Source organism: Pristiophorus japonicus, chromosome 3 (assembly GCF_044704955.1).
Source record: "Pristiophorus japonicus isolate sPriJap1 chromosome 3, sPriJap1.hap1, whole genome shotgun sequence".
In the NCBI taxonomy this organism is placed as follows: domain Eukaryota; kingdom Metazoa; phylum Chordata; class Chondrichthyes; family Pristiophoridae; genus Pristiophorus; species Pristiophorus japonicus.
Genome location: NC_091979.1, coordinates 15,245,027 through 15,263,365, shown reverse-complemented (window position 1 = coordinate 15,263,365; position 18,339 = coordinate 15,245,027). Strand labels below are relative to the sequence as shown.

The 18,339-nt window shown below is 49.6% G+C and overlaps 1 protein-coding gene across 2 annotated transcripts in view; it reads left to right on the top strand.

Annotated features, from left to right (window-relative positions):
* The first annotated feature begins 449 nt into the window (after window positions 1-449).
* LOC139259663 (tubulin alpha chain-like) overlaps window positions 450-18,339 on the top strand; it is a 35,486-nt gene continuing 17,596 nt past the window's right edge. The window contains exons 1-2 of one of the 2 annotated variants that reach the window (XM_070875210.1): window positions 450-528; window positions 15,478-15,700. In XM_070875210.1, the coding sequence (XP_070731311.1) occupies window positions 526-528; window positions 15,478-15,700 (226 nt within the window). In that variant the 5' untranslated portion in view covers window positions 450-525. Of the gene's footprint in view, window positions 529-3,098; window positions 3,596-15,477; window positions 15,701-18,339 lie in introns of those variants that run through there. The other variant, XM_070875211.1, reaches the window with a different exon arrangement.

Below are 18,339 nucleotides of genomic sequence, written 5' to 3'. Positions count from 1 at the left end.
GCTAAGTTCCTAAGGCATGGCACTGACCCTTCGACCGCAACCCCCGCCCCTACAGCACGGAGCGATTATAATTAGGGATGCTCAAGAGGGCAGAATTAGAGGAGGGCAGAGATCTCGGTGGAGGAGATTTCAGAGAATGGGAGCCGGGGGCGAGGCCCAGGAATGGATTGAGTTCTGTAGGAGACTGCTGTCAATACTGATGGGTATTGCAAGGAAGGCAACCCTTTGCCAAGGGTCCCTGATGATGATGTATGAGGGGGGGGGGAGGTCTTGGGCTGAGTGGGGAGGGGGGGGGGAGGAGCTTGCAATCAGAGGAGCAACAAGCGCATGCGTCGTCACACCACAATGGTCCCAGGCCGGCATCAGCCAGGGGCGCATGCGTATCAGCCCGATTGTTGTTGGCGGGATGGACATGCGCAGTTGGATGGCAGCGCATGCGATGCGGCGGCTTTGAGGTGTTTTTTTTTGGGCGGGAAAAAGCCGTCGTTCCGGAAGCTTCCGCGGGTCGCGGCGTCGAGCAGCGAGATGGTAGGGGCTGGCAACTGGCGGCTAACCGGGGAGGGGAGGGGAGGCCGTGGGATCGGATAATTCCTGCTCCACAGAGTGATCTGTCCCCCCCCGCCTACTGTGAGGAGCGGGGCAGCGGCCGCGGGCCGTGCGGCAGCCCGAGAATGTGAGGCCTCACTCTCCATATACACCCCACCCCTCACACTGCCCCCCACACTACCCCCTCCTACAATCCCCCCCTACACTGACCCCCCCACACTGACCCCCTCCTACAATTCCCCCCTACACTGACCCCCCCACACTGCACCCCCTCCTACAATCCCCCCTACACTGACCCCCCCACACTACCCCCTCCTACAATCCCCCCTACACTGACCCCCCCCACACTACCCCCTCCTACAATCCCCCCTACACTGACCCCCCCCCCCCATACTGTACCCCCCTCCTACAATCCCCCCTACACTGACCCCCTCCTACAATCCCCCCTACACTGACCCCCCCATACTGTACCCCCCTCCTACAATCCCCCCTACACTGACCCCCCCCCCCACACTGCACCCCCTCCTACAATCCCCCCTACACTGACCCCCCCCCCCCACACTACCCCCTCCTACAATCCCCCCTACACTGACCCCCCCCCCCCACACTACCCCCTCCTACAATCCCCCCCTGCACTGACCCCCCCATACTGTACCCCCCTCCTACAATCCCCCCCACACTACCTCCTCCTACAATCCCCCCCACACTACCCCTCTCCTACAATCCCCCCCTGCACTGACCCCCCCACACTGTACCCCCTCCTACAATCCCCCCTACACTGACCCCCCCCACACACTGTACCCCCTCCTACAATCCCCCCCACACTACCCCCTCCTACAATCCCCCCCTGCACTGACCCCCCCACACTGTACCCCCTCCTACAATCCCCCCCACACTACCCCCTCCTACAATCCCCCCCACACTACCCCCTCCTACAATCCCCCCCACACTACCCCCTCCTACAATCCCCCCCACACTACCTCCTCCTACAATCCCCCCCACACTACCCCCTCCTACAATCCCCCCCACACTACCTCCTCCTACAATCCCCCCTACACTGCCCCCCCCCACACTGTACCCCCTCCTACAATCCCCCCCACACTACCCCCTCCTACAATCCCCCCCTGCACTGACCCCCCCACACTGTACCCCCCCTACACTGACCCCCCTACACTGACCCCCCACACACTGTACCCCCTCCTACAATTCCCCCTACACTGACCCCCCACACACTGTACCCCCTCCTACAATCCTCCCTACACTGACCCCCCTACACTGTACCCCCTCCTACACTGACCCCCCTACACTGACCCCCCACACACTGTACCCCCTCCTACAATCTCCCCCTGCACTGACCCCCCACACTGTACCCCCCATACTGTACCCTGCTCCTACACTGACCACTCCCCCCCCATACTGTACCCCCCTCCTACAATCCCCCCCTACACTGACCCCCCACACTGTACTCCCCTCCTACACTGACCCCCCCCCCCACACACTCCCTTCCCCCAACCTACACTGCCCCCCCCACACTCCCCCCCCCCCCCCTACACTGCCCCCCCCATACTGTACCGTCCCCCCCACACTGTCCCCCTCCCACACTGCCCCCCCTCCCCACACAGTCCCCCCCCCCCCATACTACCCCTCTCATACTGCCCCCCTCCCACACGGAGTCCTGCCACTGCAACGCCTCTCTTCAACAACAACAAACACATCTTTCTATTGCACCTTTCATGGAGCAAAACGTCCCAAGGCGGATCACAGGAGCCTAATCAAACAAAATTTGACACGGAGCAACATAAACAATGACGTGCATTTATATAGCGCCTTTCACAAGCACCGGACAACAACCACAAAGCACTTTACAGCCAATTAAGTACTTTTGGAGTGTAGTCACTGTTGTAGCCAATTTGCGCACAGCAAACTCCTTTAAACAGCAATGTGATGATGACCAGGTAATCTGTTTTAGTGATGTAAGATGAGGATAAATATTGGCCAGGAAGACCGTACCTCCAACAGCTTGCATTTTTTGTGCACAAGTCTCTGGAGTGGGACTTGAACCCACAACCTTCTGACTCAGAGGTGAGGGTGCCACTGACACATAAGGCGATATTAGAGCAGGTGAGGTAGGTTTTAAGGAGCGTCTTAACGGAGAAAAGAGGTAGAGAGGCGGAGAGGTTTAGGCAGGAAATTCCAGAGCTTTGAGCCTAGGCAACAGAAGGCACGGCCACCAATGGTTGACCGATTATAATCAGGAATGCTCAAGAGGGCAGAATTAGAGGAGCGCAGACATCTCGGGGGTGGGGGTGGTTGTGGGGCTGGAGGAGATTACAGAGATAGAGAGGGGCGAGGCCATGGAGGGATTTGAAAATAAGGATGAGAATTTTGAAATTGAGGTATTGCATAACTGGGAGCCAATGCAGGTCAGGGAGCCCAGGGGTGATAGGTGAGTGGGACCTGGTGCAAGTTAGGAAACAGGCGGCCGAGCTTTGGATTACCTTAACTTTCGTGGGGCAGAGCGTGCGAAGCCAGCCAGGAGTGCATTAGAATAGTTAAGTCTAGAAGTAACAAAGGTATGGATGAGGGTTTCAGCAGCAGATGAGCTGAAGTAAGGTGGAGAGGGACGATGTTACTGAGGTGGAAATAGGCGGTCTTAGTTATGCTGCAGATATGTGGTCGGCAGTTCATTTCAGGGTCAAATATAACACCAAGGTTGCAAACAGTGTGGTTCAGCCTCAGCCAGTTGTCAGGAAGAGGGATGGAGTTGGTCTAGGGAATGGAGTTTGTGGTGGGACTGAAAACTATGGTTTCAGTCTTCCCAATATTTAATTGGAGAAAATTTCTGCTCATCCAGAACTGAATGTCGGACAATCATTCTGACAACCTAGAGACGTGGAGCGGTCAATTTGAAGAGGTGGTGAGGTAGAGCTGGGTGTCATCAGCGTATACGTGGAATCTGAGGCTGTGTTTTCGGATGATGTCACCAAGGGGCAACATGTAGCTGAGAAATAGGAGGGGGCCAAGGATAGATCCTTGGGGGACACCAGAGGTAACTATGCGGGGGCGGGAAGAGAAGCCGTTGCAGGTGATTCTCTGGCTACGATTAGATAGATAAGAATGGAACAAGGCGAGTGCAGTCCCATCCAGCTGGAACGACGGTGAAGGGTGAAGTGGTCAGCCATGTCAAAGGCTGTAGACAAGTCAAGAAGGACGAGAAGGGATAGCTTGCCTTTGTCACAGTCACAGAGGATGTCATTTGTGACTTTGATGGGAGCCATTCCGGTACTGTGGCAGGGGCAGAAATCTGATTGGAGGGATTCAAACATGGCAAGATGGGCACGGATTTTTGGGAGGCGACAACACGTTCAAGGACTTTGGGGAGGAAAGGAAGGTTGGAGATTGCGCGGTCGTTTGCAAGGACGGGAGGGGTCAAGAGTTGGATTTTTGAGGAGAGGGGTGATGACAGCAGATTTGAGGGAGGGAGGGAACAGTACCTGAGGAGAGAGAACCGTTAACATGGGAGCCAGAAAAGGAAGTTCACAAAGGGGTAAAAGGATAAACATGGTATTATAGACAACATTAGATAACAGCAGTTTTGCTGCCTGAGGCCATAAAATGGATTTGGATTCAAATGTAATTGCTTGCTTAGAAAAACATGATCTAATTAGGTGCAGGCAGCACAGATCGATAAATGACTGACAAGTTTAACAATGCAGAAATAATGGATTGCCTTGATAAAGCAAATTCTGTGGCTGCAGCACATGCATTTTCAAGAAGTGTTTGACAGAGTGCTACATAGGATTAAAAAAATAAAATTAAGACACTTTGTGTTAAAGGGAATGTGGAATGAATTCTCTATCATTGATAAGAATTTGGCTAAAGGACAGAAACAGAGTAGTGGTTAATAGACATTTTTGTAGATGGAGGGCCTAGATATTGACTATGCCAGCAACAGCTTCAGAGGATGTGAACCGGGCAGCAGGCTGCTCTCGGGGCAATACTTAAAGGGGAGGTGGCGGCCATTGGAAAAATAAATCTCCCGACTTTCTTCTGCGCCGGATTGGTGCGTCGATCGTGGGGTCTGTGCCGCGATGGGTTAGCATGGCGCTCTGCTTGAGTGTCGGGCTGTTGGCACGGCAACCCCTTGCTCCCCGGTGGTCCAGGGAGGCCCGTTTCTTCACTGCAGAATTTGCAGCTTGGCTTTTCCCTTTAATGAAGGGGAGAGCCCCTCCTACATGGCCCGGTTGTAGCGCTGCGTCCCGCTCCCTACCCATCCGCCCCAGAAAAGAAGTGGACACGTTAGAAAAAGCAGCAAACCTGAGGACTGGGAGAAATTTAGAATTCAGCAGAGGAGGACAAAGGGTTTAATTAGGAGGGGGAAAATAGAGTACGAGAGGAAGCTTGCAGGGAAAATAAAAACTGACTGCTAAAGCTTCTATAGATATGTGAAGAGAAAAAGATTAGTGAAGACAAATGTAGGTCCCTTGCAGTCAGAATCAGGTGAATTTATAATGGGGAACAAAGAAATGGCAGACCAATTGAACAAATACTTTGGATCTGTCTTCACTAAGGAAGACACAAATAACCTTCCGGAAATACTAGGGGTTCGAGGGTCTAGCGAAAAGGAGGAACTGAAGGAAATCTTTATTAGTCAGGGAAATTGATGGGATTGAAGGCCGATAAATCCCCGGGTCCTGATAGGCTGCATCCCAGAGTACTTAAGGAAGTGGCCCTAGAAATAGTGGATGCATTGGTGATCATTTTCCAACATTCTATTGACTCTGGATCAGTTCCTATGGACTGGAGAGTAGCTAATGTAACCCCACTTTTTTTTTTAAAAAAAGGAGGGAGAGAGAAAACAGGTAATTATAGACCGGTTAGCCTGACATCAGTGGTGGGGAAAATGTTGGAATCAATTATTAAAGATGAAATAGCAGTACATTTGGAAAGCAGTGACAGGATCAGTCCAAGTCAGCATGGATTTATGAAAGAAAAATCCTGCTTGACTAATCTAAAAAGTTTTTGAGGATGTAACTAGTAGAGTGGACAAGGGATAAACAGTGGATGTGGTGCATTTGGACTTTCAAAAGGCTTTTGACAAGGTCCCACACAGGAGATTGGTGTACAAAATTAAAGCACATGTTATTGGGGGTAATGTATTGACATGGATAGAGAACTGGTTGGCAGACAGGAAGCAGAGAGTCGGGATAAACGGGTCCTTTTCAGAAAGGCAGGCAGTGACCAATGGGGTGCCGCAGGGTTCAGTGCTGAGACCCCAGTTATTTACAGTATACATTAATGATTTAGATGAAAGAATTGAATGTAATATCTCCAAGTTTGCGGATGACACTAAACTGGGTGGCGGTGTGAGCTGTGAGGAGGACTCTAAAAGGCTGCAGGGTGACTTGAACATGTTAGCTGAGTGGGCAAATGCATGGCAGATGTGGATAAATGTGAGGTTATCCACTTTGGTGGCAAAACCACGAAAGCAGAATATTATCTGAATGGTGACAGATTAGGAAAAGGGGAGGTGCAACGAGACCTGGGTGTCATGGTACATCAGTCATTGAAGGTTGGCATGCAGGTACAGCAGGCGGTGAAGAAGGCAAATGGTATGTTGGCCTTCATAGCTAGGGGATTTGAGTATCGGAGCAGGGAGGTCTTACTGCAGTTGTACAGGGCCTTGGTGAGGCCTCACCTGGAATATTGTTTTGGTCTCCTAATCTGAGGAAGGACATTCTTGCTATTGAGGGAGTGCAGCGAAGGTTCACCAGACTGATTCCAGGGATGGCAGGACTGACGTATGAGGAGAGACTGGATCAACTGGGCTTATATCCACTGGAGTTTAGAAGAATGAGAGGGGATCTCATCGAAACATATAAAATTTTGACAGGATTGGACAGGTTAGAGGAAGGAAGAATGTTCCCGATGTTGCAGGAGTTGCAGAACCAGGGGTCACAGTCTAAGAATAAGGGGTAAGCCATTTAGGACCGAGATGAGGAGAAACCTCTTCACTCAGAGAGTGGTTAACCTGTGGAATTCTCTACCGCAGAAAGTTGTTGAGGCCAGTTCGTTAGATATGTTCAAAAGGGAGTTAGATATGGCCCTTACGGCTAAAGGGATCAAGGGGTATGAAGGGAAAGCAGGAAAGGGGTACTGAGGTTGAATGATCAGTCATGATCTTATTGAATGGTGGTGCAGGCTCGAAGGGCCGAATGGCCTACTCCTGTACCTATTTTCTATGTTTAACACTATCCCTAATTTCCCTTGTTCGCCACAGTTGAGCCATCTTCCCCGTTTTAATTTTACTCCAGACAGGGATGTACAATTGTTGAATTGTTACATTTGGTATATTCTGTGCCTTAATGTTAAAAATGAAATGATACAATATCCAATTAGCCAACTGTCAGCTTACAGGTGCATAACCTCACTGGATCATCATCATAGGTGGTCCCTCAAACAAGGATAACTTGCTTCCACATTCAAAAGCAAGAAATAAATCACACTGCAGTCAAAATGAAATGGTACGGTGCATGGTCCTCCAAAACAGATATAAACATAGTCTTTAAACATTTCATCTGTATAACTTGAAATAATCTAATTCAGTTGAGACTTATATACACATCATAATTGCATTGTTTGTCACCTCAAACCTAATCAAACTAAAGAAAAAGTTCTTCGATTAACTACACCCCAGATGGGGGCTATTTCATGATAAATTCTCTCAAAGAAACTATGCAAATATTCAATTATTGCAGCATTTAACTCTTCACGCTACCACAATAAGTCCTTAGATGTTTCAATGGAGGCCACGCTATTCCAATCCTGAACTCGAGGGGTGGAAGATGCCTGTGCGTGGATGTTTTTAAACGTGATGACAGTTGCACATCAGCCACCACACGGGCTTGACAGAGCTAGACCTTTATCCAGTGGCAAGGGTAAACCAGGACGACTGGAGACCTGCTCTGCTGCACGGACCTAGTGCGCACACATCATATCATCATAGGCGGTCCCTCGAGCGAGGATGACTTGCTTCCACATGAGTTCACAGATGTTTCAAATGAAGGACCCGATGTTCCAGTCCTGAACTCCAATTGAGGGGGTGGAAGATGGCCGTACGTGGATTTTTTAACGTGTGGTGACCGTTGCACATCAGCCACCACACGGGCTTTATCCAGTGGCAAGGGTTAACCAGGACGACTGGAGACCTATGCGCACACATAGCGCAGTCTGGGTTGGCCCATGCTGCCCTGGGCCCTTGGCTCTTCTGGGCCCCGCACCCTCATTTGCCGCATCTCCGCCACGATCTCTCGCCGCTCCTCCGCCACAATCTCTCGTCGCTCACCAACTTCACCAAACATTAAAAAAGTACTCCACAAAGCAAACTCACAAATTCAGCATAAGTTTTCCTTCATTTTAATGTGTTCTTATGTGGGTTTACTGGCACCGATCCCTGGTCTGTGCTGACTCATCAATGGTTTATTGCATAAAGCTATTAATCCTTTGTCTGTGCTGACTCTTTGCTGGTTTACAGAGTGAAGGCACCAATCTCTAGTCAGTCCACCCTTTTATTCACCACCCTGTAAGTGTACACAGGGAGACGTTTTTAATTATTGCTTTGTTCCAAAGGATACAATTTTTCATTGCTAATAGAATAATTTTTATATAATTTTTTTATACTTAATAATAACATTTATTTATATAGTAAATACTTCAATGTATTCTTTCTTTTCAAGACTTAATTTTAATGTTACAGACTGGAGTTTCCCTGGGCCCAAATTTCGGGCCGCGCCTAGAACGGCACAGCCCCGACCTGGACGCCCGTTTTTCGCGCCAGAAAGTGCGCCTAAAAAATACTTACCGATTCTCCGGCTCCCTGCAGGTCATCTGGAGCTGGGCGCAGCGCAGCACGAGCTGTGGGGGGCGGAGCCAGGTCGCTGCGCTGAAAACAGTGCCGGGACCTCTGCACATGCGCGCTACAGTGGGCGTGCATGTGCAGTAGCTCCAGGCGCCCAAAACTGTGAGGGAGGGGCCCAAAGCACGCAACCCCTAGCCCCGGCCGAATGGCCTCCCACACCCAGCTCCTGCTTCGACCCGACCCGACCCGGCCCCCCCCCCGACCGGACCAAACCCCGCCCCCCCCACCGGACCAAACCCGACCCCCCATCCCCCGGACCGGACCCGCCTCGACTCCCGCTCCCACTCCCACTACCCCCCCACCGCCCCTGCACCCGACCCCCAGCCACCTCCCTTTAAATGAAGTCTTGGGCCCGGCCCGTTCAGCCTCCCTCTCCTCTCTCCCCTCCCTCCCCTCTCTCTCTCTCTCCCTTCTCCCCCCCCCCCCCCATCTCTCGCTCCCTTCTCCCCCCCCCCCATCTCTCTCTCCCTTCTCCCCCCCCTCCTCTCCATCCCTCCCTCTCCCCCTCCCCCGCTCTCCCCCTCCCCCTCCTCTCTTCCCCCCCATCCCCCTCCCTCTCCCCCCATCCCCCTCCCTCTCCCCCATCCCCCTCCCTCTCCCCCCCCTCTTCCTCCCCCTCACTCTCTCCCTGCCCCCCCCTCCCTTTCCCTCTCCCCCTCCCTCTCCCTCCCTCTCTCCACCCCCCCCCTCCACCGCCCTCCTCCTCCTCCCCCCTCCCCTCACTGTCAGAAACACAGACACTGACAGACAGAGAGTGAGAGAGACACACACAGACAGACAGAAAGATAGAGACACTGACAGAGACACACTGGGGGGGGGGCGGCCCAGTACGCTGTTGGAGGGCTCCCGGTGCTGCAGTCGGTAAGTAGAAAATGTTTTATTTATTGATTTCTTAATTTTTTTTATTTAAAAAAAATGCTTTTTGATTGATTTATTGGTTGATTTATTGATGTATTTATCATTTATTATTGATGATGGCTCTTTATTTGTAAAACTGAAGTGTTTAATGTTTGTAAACTTCCCTTTAAACACCCCCCTCCATTCTCTATGCCTGATTTGTAACCTACGCCTGATTTTTTTAAGTGTAGGCAAGGTTTTTCTGAGCGTACAAAAATCTACACTTACTCCATTCTAAGTTAGTTTGGAGTAAGTTTTCACTGCCTAAACTTTCAAAATGGGCGTAAGTGGCCGGACACGCCCCCTTTTGAAAAAGAAAATCTGTTCCAAACTGAAACTGTTCTAACTGACTAGAACTGGAGCAAACTAAATGCCGAGATTTGCAATTTCTAAGATACTCCATTCTAAACCAGTTGCTCCAAAAAAACAGGAGCAACTCAGGCCGAAACTTGGCCCCCGTTTCTGTGGATCATAGGAGAATTGGTTTATGTATCTCTTCACAGAATCTTCTGTTTGATTGCATTGTGTAGTCGTTAGTTGTATATCAAGTCTGATAAATATTTTTATCTCCCGTCTCATGAAACTCCAGCTCTATCCCCTCCCGATTGCTGTGTTAGATTCTGTCTAAACCACCCACCCGCCTCCCCACCCTTACCTCACCATTTTTTGGAGAGTTTTTCGCCACTTTGGTCCAGCTCTTTCTCACTCTCTAAACTACCTTCCTTCCTTCCTTTAAAAACCTCCTCAAACCCCATCCCTTTGACAAAGCTCTTGGTCGGCCATCTAAATCTCCTTCATGGCTTGTGCTCCGTCTTCCTTACTCCGAGTTGTGAAGTACCTTGGCATGTTTCTTACATTAAAGGTGCTGTATAAATGCAATATGTTTATGGAATATAAACTTAATTTAATTAATTAAGATTACTACGACTTGTCCACCACCTTAAACATTCACTCCCTCCACCACCGGCATACCGTGACTGCTGTTGTAATGTCCTTACACACACTACTATAAATTCACACGAGGCACGTTCTGCAGACAAGGTCACTCAGTGACCTGAACCTTTATTCACAGGACCAAGAAGTGATGACCCTGCATGGGACCTCCCTTTATATACCTGGATGACCAGGTGAGGAGTGTCTCCCACAAGTTCACCCCCTGTGGTCAAGGTGTGCATTTCTTAGGTGTATACAGTATGCAGTGTTGTTACATGAAGGTTACAGTTACATGACGGTTACATACATGACATCACCTCCCTCCCCCCCCCGCAACGTCTTATGGGGTCAAAGATTAAGTCTATCAGGTGGTCGACGCTCTCTCGTGGAGTGCCGCAGTTGGGGCTCTGGTTGTTGAGCTTTGGCATGCGTCTCTGTCACCTGTGGTATTCCGGCCTGTCCGGGCTGGCCGCAGGGACTGTGCATGCTGCTGAATGTTCTTGTTGCTCGTTCACTGGCGGTGGTGTGGGCAACATCTCATGATCTTCCTCGGGTTCCTCAGTGTCCATGCTGAACCTTTTTTTTACTTGGTCCAAAAACTTGCGGCATACCTGTCCATTGTTAAGTCTGACCACTATGACCCTATTCCCCTCTTCGTCAATTACAGTACCCTCAAGCCACTTGGGCCCCAGAGGTGATTAAGAACAAATACAGGGTCATCGATTTCTATACATCTCCCCTTTGAGTTACGGTCATGGCATCATTTTGGGACTGGCGCTTGCCCTGAACAATGTCTGACAGGACTGGATGAATGAGGGACAGCCGAGTTTTAAGTGTACGTTTCATGAGTAGTTCCGCGGACGGGACTCCCGTGAGTGAATGCGGTCGGGACCTATAGGCCAGCAGGAGGTGCGATAGGCGGCATTGAAGGGAGGATCCTTGAATCCGGAGCATGCTTTGTTTTATGATTTGGACCGCACGTTCCGCCTGGCCATTCGAAGCCGGCTTGAACGGTGCTGTCCTGACATGTTTGATGCCATTACCCGACATGAACTCCCGGAATTCATAGCTAGTGAAACACGGGCCGTTGTCGCTAACCAGGAATTCCGGCAAGCCGTGGGTTGCAAAGACCGCACGCAGACTCTCCACAGTGGTGGATGTCGTGCACGAATTTAATATGATACACTCGATCCATTTCGAGTACGCATCAACAACAATGAGGAACATTTTTCCCATGAACGGGCCCGCGTAGTCTACGTGAATATGTGACCATGGCTTGGTGGGCCAGGGCCACGGGCTGAGTGGGGCCTCCCTGGGGGCATTGCCCAGTTGGGCACACGTCGTGCACCTGCGAACACAGTGTTCCAGGCCTGAGTCAATTCCCGGCCACCATACATGGCGTTGCCCTTCATTAGCACGATGCCTGGGTGCTCGCTGTGGAGTTCCCTGATGAATGCTTCCCTTCCCTTCTGGGGCATGACTACCCGGCTGCCCCATAGTAGGCAGTCGGCTTGGATGGAGAGCTCATCCATCCGTCTGTGAAACGGTCTGACCTCCTCGGGGTATGCTCCGTGTGCAGGTGCCTAATCCCCAGTCAGGACACATTTCTTAATCAAGGACAGGAGGGGATCTCTGTATGCCCAGATTTTGATCTGGCAGGCTGTGATGGGGGAGCCTGCGCTGTCAAAGGCATCAATGGCCATGACCATCTCCACGCTTTGCTCCGTTGCCCCCTCAGTGATTGCCAGTGGAAGCCTCGCATCAGCGCAATTTTTGGTGCCTGGCCGATGCCGCATGGTGTAGTCATACGCAGCCAGCGTGAGAGCCAATCGTTGTATGCAAGCTGACACATTGGCATTGACAGCTTTGCTGTCTGACAACGGGGATATTAACGGCTTGTGGTCCGTTTCTAACTCTAACCTTCTGCCAAAAAGGTACTGGTGCATCTTTTTCACTCCGTAGACACATGCGAGTTCTTCCTTTTCAACCATCCCATATCCCTGTTCTGCTTGGGAGAGCGACCCGGAGGCATAAGCCACAAGTTGGAGTTGGCCCTCATCATTACTCTGCTGCAACATGCACCCAACCCCATAGGATGATGTCAAAACCAATTTCTTACAGGGGTTGTACAGGGTCAACAGCTTATTGGAACAAAGCAGGTTCCGCGCCCGATTGAAAGCCCATTCCTGACAGTCCCCCCAAAACCAATCGCAACCCTTACGCAGGAACACGTGTAGCGGCTCCAACAATGTGCTTAAGTTCGGCAGAAAGTTCCCGAAATAGTTGAAGAGTCCCAGAAATGAACGCAACTCCGATGTGTTGCCAGGCCTGGGCGCACGACGAATCGCCTCTGTTTTGAATTCGGTAGGCCGGATCCCGTCTGCGGCAACCCTCCTGCCCAAAAACTCGACCTCTGGGGCCAAAAACACACACTTGGACTTCTTTAGTCGCAGCCCTACCTCGTCCAGTCGGTGTAGCACCTCCTCCAGATTGTGGAGATGTTCCTCAGTGTCTCGACCCGTGATAAGGATGTCGTCCTGAAATATGATTGTCCAGGGATGGATTTGAGCAGGCTTTCCATGTTCCTTTGAAAGATAGCAGCCACTGATCGAATGCCAAACAGCCCCTTGTGCGTGGTGATGGTGGTCAGTAGCTTGGATTCTTCGGCCAGTTCCTGGGCCATGTAGGCTGAAGTGAGGTCCAACTTGGTGAACAGCTTGCCGCCTGCCAGCGTGGCAAAAAGATCCTCCGCTCTCGGAAGCGGGTATTGGTCTTGTAGTGACACTCGGTTGATAGTGGCCTTGTCGTCGCCACAGATCCTGACCGAGCCATCCGTTTTTAGGACAGGGACGATGGGGCTTGCCCAGTCGCTGAATTCAACGGCCGAAATTATGCCCTCTCATAGCAACCTGTCCAACTCACTCTCAATTTTCTCCCGCATCATATACGGCACAGCTCTGGCTTTGTGGTGCACTGGTCTGGCGTCCGGGGTGATGCATATCACTACTTTGGTACCTTTGAAAGTCCCAACACCAGGTTGAAATAGTGACTCAAATTTCTGTAGGACCTGTGAGCATGAACTTCGCTCCACAGATGAAATGCCATGCACGTCCCCCGATTTCCAGTTCATCTCAGCTAGCCAGCTCCTCCCCAAAAGCGCGGGACCACTTCCCGGGACAATCCAGAGTGGCAGCCGGTTCTCTGATCCATTATGTGTGACCATCAACATTGCACTGCCTAGCACTGGGATGATCTCTTTATAATTGCGTCCGTAATTGCGTGTCAATGTGTTCTAGTTTGGGTCTGCTAGCTCTGAGTGGCCATAGTTTCTCGAATTGTTGGACACTCATAAGTGACTGGCTGGCCCCTGTGTCCAGCTCCATGCGTACCGGGATGCCGTTTAATAGGACTTTCATCATCATAGGTGGTGTTTTGGTATATGAGCTGTGGATGTTTGCCACATGAACCCGCTGAACTTCAGCATCCATTGCTTTGTCCCAAGCATCAACCTGCCTTGCAGACCCCTCTTCTGGTTCATCTGCCTCGTAAATTAGCCTTGCTGTGGGCTTCCTGCACATTCTGGCTAAATGTCCATTGAAGTTACAATTTCTACAGATAAATTGTTGAAACCTACAGGTTTTTGCAGCATGTCTGCCCCCACACCTCCAGCATGAGCTGAGATTGTTGTGAACAAAAGGGCTGTTACCAGGCATTCCTCTCTGATTGTCTCTTTGATTATTCTTGAGCACTCTGTTAATGGGTGTCAATGGCCCCATCCCGGGACGTATTGTCCACTGTGATGGCGTAATTGTCCATCCAACCTGCCATTGTTTCTGTTGAGGACCCACTCTAGAGTCTGTTGCTGCCTGGGTGGTGTTGAATTGCCCTTGTCTGCCTGCGGTGTTCTGAGTTTCGTTTACAATGTTAACTCCCTGATCCATCACCACGTTGGAACCAGAGTTGCTCGCGTATATTATCTTGGTTTCCTCCTCCCCCGCCATGAAGGTCTGAGCCATCAACTTCCAAGGTCAAGTCCTTGGTCTCAATTAACTTTCTGAAAATCCCGGCATGACCAATACCCTCAATAAAGAAATCCCTTAACATCTCCTCCCTGCAGGCGTCTGTGAACTTACAGAGGCTGGCCAAGCGCCGAAGGACCGCAACGAAGTCCAGTATGCTCTAACCTTCCCGACGTCTGGGTGTATAGAATCGGTGTTGGGCCATGTGTATACTGCTCGCCGGTTTGAGGTGCTCACAGATCAGTTTGCTGAGCTCTTCAAAGGTTTTGTCCGCCGGCTTCTCGGGTGCAAGCAGGTCTTTCATCAGCGCGTACGTCTTAGGTCCACAGTTGGTCAGTAGCTACGCCCTTCATGACAAAGCTCTGCTGGAGCCTCTCAACGAAATCGTCTCAGATCTCACCAACACAGTACCGTTCCTCTGTGCTACCGGTGGCCATTCTCGTGAGTCGTTGATTCCCGTTTCTCGCCGCCAAATGTAATGTCCTTACACACTACTATAAATTCACATGAGGCACATTCTGCAGGCAAGGTCACTCTGTGACCCGATTCTTTATTCACAGGACCAAGAGGTGATGACCCTGCATGGGACCTCCCTTTATATACCTGGATGTCCAGGTGAGGAATGTCTCCCACAAGTTCACCCCCTGTGGTCAAGGTGTGCATTTCTTAGGTGTATATAGTATGCAGTGTTGTTACATGAAGGTTACAGTTACATGAAGGTTATATACATGACAGCTGTGTGTACCATCTACAAGATGCACTGCAGCAACTCGCCACGGTTTCTTCAGTAACACTTCCTAAACCTGCGTCTCAATCACCTAGGAGGACAAGGACAGCAGGCGCATGGGAACACCATCACCTCCAAGTTTCCCTCTAAGTCACACACCATCCTGACTTGGAAATATATCGGTCATTCCTTCACCGTCGCTGGGTCAAAGTCCTGGAATTCCCTCCCTAACAGCACTGTGGGAGCACCTTCACCACACGGACTGCAGCGGTTCAAGAAGGCGGCTCACCACCACCTTCTCAAAGGGCAATTAGGGATGGGCAATAAATGCCGGCCTTGCCAGCAACGTCCACATCCCATCAACGAATAAAAAAAACTTGTGTTGCACTCTTAGCCTGACCTGCTTTGTACTAATTTTTGAGCTTTTTGCTTTACAGCATGAATGCATCTCCATTCATATTGGCCAGGCTGGTGTCCAGATAGGGAATGCTTGTTGGGAGCTGTACTGTTTAGAACATGGTATCCGGCCTGATGGATTTATGCCCAGAGACTGGACATACGGAACTGCAGATAACTCCTACAACACCTTCTTTTCGCAGACAGGTGGTGGAAAACTTGTCCCACGAGCTCTGTTCATTGACCTGGAGCCAACTGTGATCGGTAAGTCTAATGTAAACTGCTTCTCCATCACATTTTTAATTTCAAGTCTTCATGTTTCTTTAAAAAAACCTGAATGGCATAATGAATTAGAATACTTATTGCTGGGGAGTTGGAGTGCAGGAGTAAGGAAACCTTGTTCCAATTGTGCAGGGCTTTGGTGAGACCACACCTGGGGTACTGTGCACAATGTTGATCTTATCTGAGGAAGGATATACTTGCCTTAGAGATGGTGCAAACACAAATATAGATAAGTTTGACACAAGCCAGTCAATGAGGATGTATCCCTTCATGTAGTCTGACAATAGATGAACATAGGAACAGGAGTAGGCCATTCAGCCCCCCTCAGGCCTGTTCTACCATTCAATTAGATCCTGGCTCATCTGCACCTCAACTCCATTTAAGCACCTTGGTTTCATATCCCTCGATACCCTTACTTAACAAAATCTATCGCTCTCGCTCTTGAAAATTTCAGCTGACTCCCAGCATCCACAGCCTTTTGTGAGTTCCAGATTTCCACTATGCTTTGTGTGAAAAATATTTTCTAATTTCATTCCTGAATGGCCTAGCTCTAATTTTAAGGTTACGTCCCTTTTCATCGTCATAGGCAGTCCCTCGAAGTGAGGATGACTTGCTTCCACGCCAAAAAGAGATGAGTTCACAAGTGTTTCAACGAAGGACCTAATATAAGAACATAAGAATTAGGAACAGGAGTAGGCCATCTAGCCCCTCGAGCCTGCTCCGCCATTCAACAAGATCAGCTCCACTTACCCGCCCGCTCCCCGTAACCCTTAATTCCCTTATTGGTTAAAAATCTATCTATCTGATTTGAATACATTCAATGAGCTAGCCTCAACTGCTTCCTTGGGCAGAGAATTCCACAGATTCACAACCTTCTAGGAGAAGAAATTCCTTCTCAACTCGGTTTTAAATTGGCTTCCCCGTATTTTGAGGCTGTGCCCCCTAGTTCTAGTCTCCCCGACCAGTGGAAACAACCTCTCTGCCTCTATCTTGTCTATCCCTTTCATTATTTTAAATGTTTCTATAAGATCACCCCTCATCCTTCTAAACTCCATCGAGTAAAGACCCAGTCTACTCAATCTATCATCATAAGGTAACCCCCTCATCTCCGGTATCAGCCTCGTGAATCGTCTCTGTACACCCTCCAAAGCTAGTATATCCTTTCTTAAGTAAAGTGACCAAAACTACACGCAGTACTCCAGGTGCAGCCGCACCAATACCCTGTACAGTTGCAGCAGGACCTCCCTGCTTTTGTACTCCATCCCTCTCGCAATGAAGGCCAACATTCCATTCGCCTTCCTGATTACCTGCTGCACCTGCAAACTAACTTTTTGGGATTCATGCACAAGGACCCCCAGGTCCCTCTGCACCGCAGCATGTTGTAATTTCTCCCCATTCAAATAATATTCCCTTTTACTTTTTTTTTTCCCCAAGGTGGATGACCTCACATTTTCCGACATTGTATTCCATCTGCCAAACCTTAGCCCATTCGCTTAACCTATCTAAATCTCTTTGCAGCCTCTCTGTGTCCTCTACACAACCCGCTTTCTCACTAATCTTTGTGTCATCTGCAAATTTTGTTACACTACACTCTGCCCCCTCTTCCAGGTCATTATGTATATTGTAAACAGTTGTGGTCCCAGCACCGATCCCTGTGGCACACCACTAACCACCGATTTCCAACCCGAAAAGGATCCATTTATCCCGACTCTCTGCTTTCTGTTAGCCAGCCAATTCTCGATCCATGCTAATACATTTCCTCTGACTCCGCGTACCTTTATCTTCTGCAGTAACCTTTTGTGTGGCACCTTATCGAATGCCTTTTGGAAATCTAAATACACTACATCCATCAGTACACCTCTATCCACCATGCTTGTTATATCCTCAAAGAATTCCAGTAAATTAGTTAAACATGATTTCCCCTTCATGAATCCATGTTGCGTCTGCTTGATTGCACTATTCCTATCTAGATGTCCTGCTATTTCTTCCTTAATGATAGCTTCAAGCATTTTCCCCACTACAGATGTTAAACTAACCGGCCTATAGTTACCTGCCTTTTGTCTGCCCCCTTTTTTAAACAGAGGCGTTACATTAGCTGCTTTCCAATTCACTGGTACCTCCCCAGAGTCCAGAGAATTTTGGTAGATTATAACAAATGCATCTGCTATAACTTCCGCCATCTCTTTTAATACCCTGGGATGCATTTCATCAGGACCAGGGGACTTGTCTACCTTGAGTCCCATTAGCCTGTCCAGCACTACCCTCCTAGTGATAGTGATTTTCTCAAGGTCCTCCCTTCCCACATTCCTGTAACCAGCAATTTTTGGCATGGCTTTTGTGTCTTCCACTGTGAAGACCGAAGCAAAATAATTATTTAAGGTCTCAGCCATTTCCACATTTCCCATTATTAAATCCCCCTTCTCATCTTCTAAGGGACCAACATTTACTTTAGTCACTCTTTCCCATTTTATGTATCGGTAAAAGCTTTTACTATCTGTTTTTATGTTTAGTGCAAGTTTACTTTCGTAATCTATCTTTCCTTTATTGCTTTCTTCGTCATTCTTTGCTGTCGTTTAAAATTTTCCCAGTCTTCTAGTTTCCCACTAACCTTGGCCACCTTA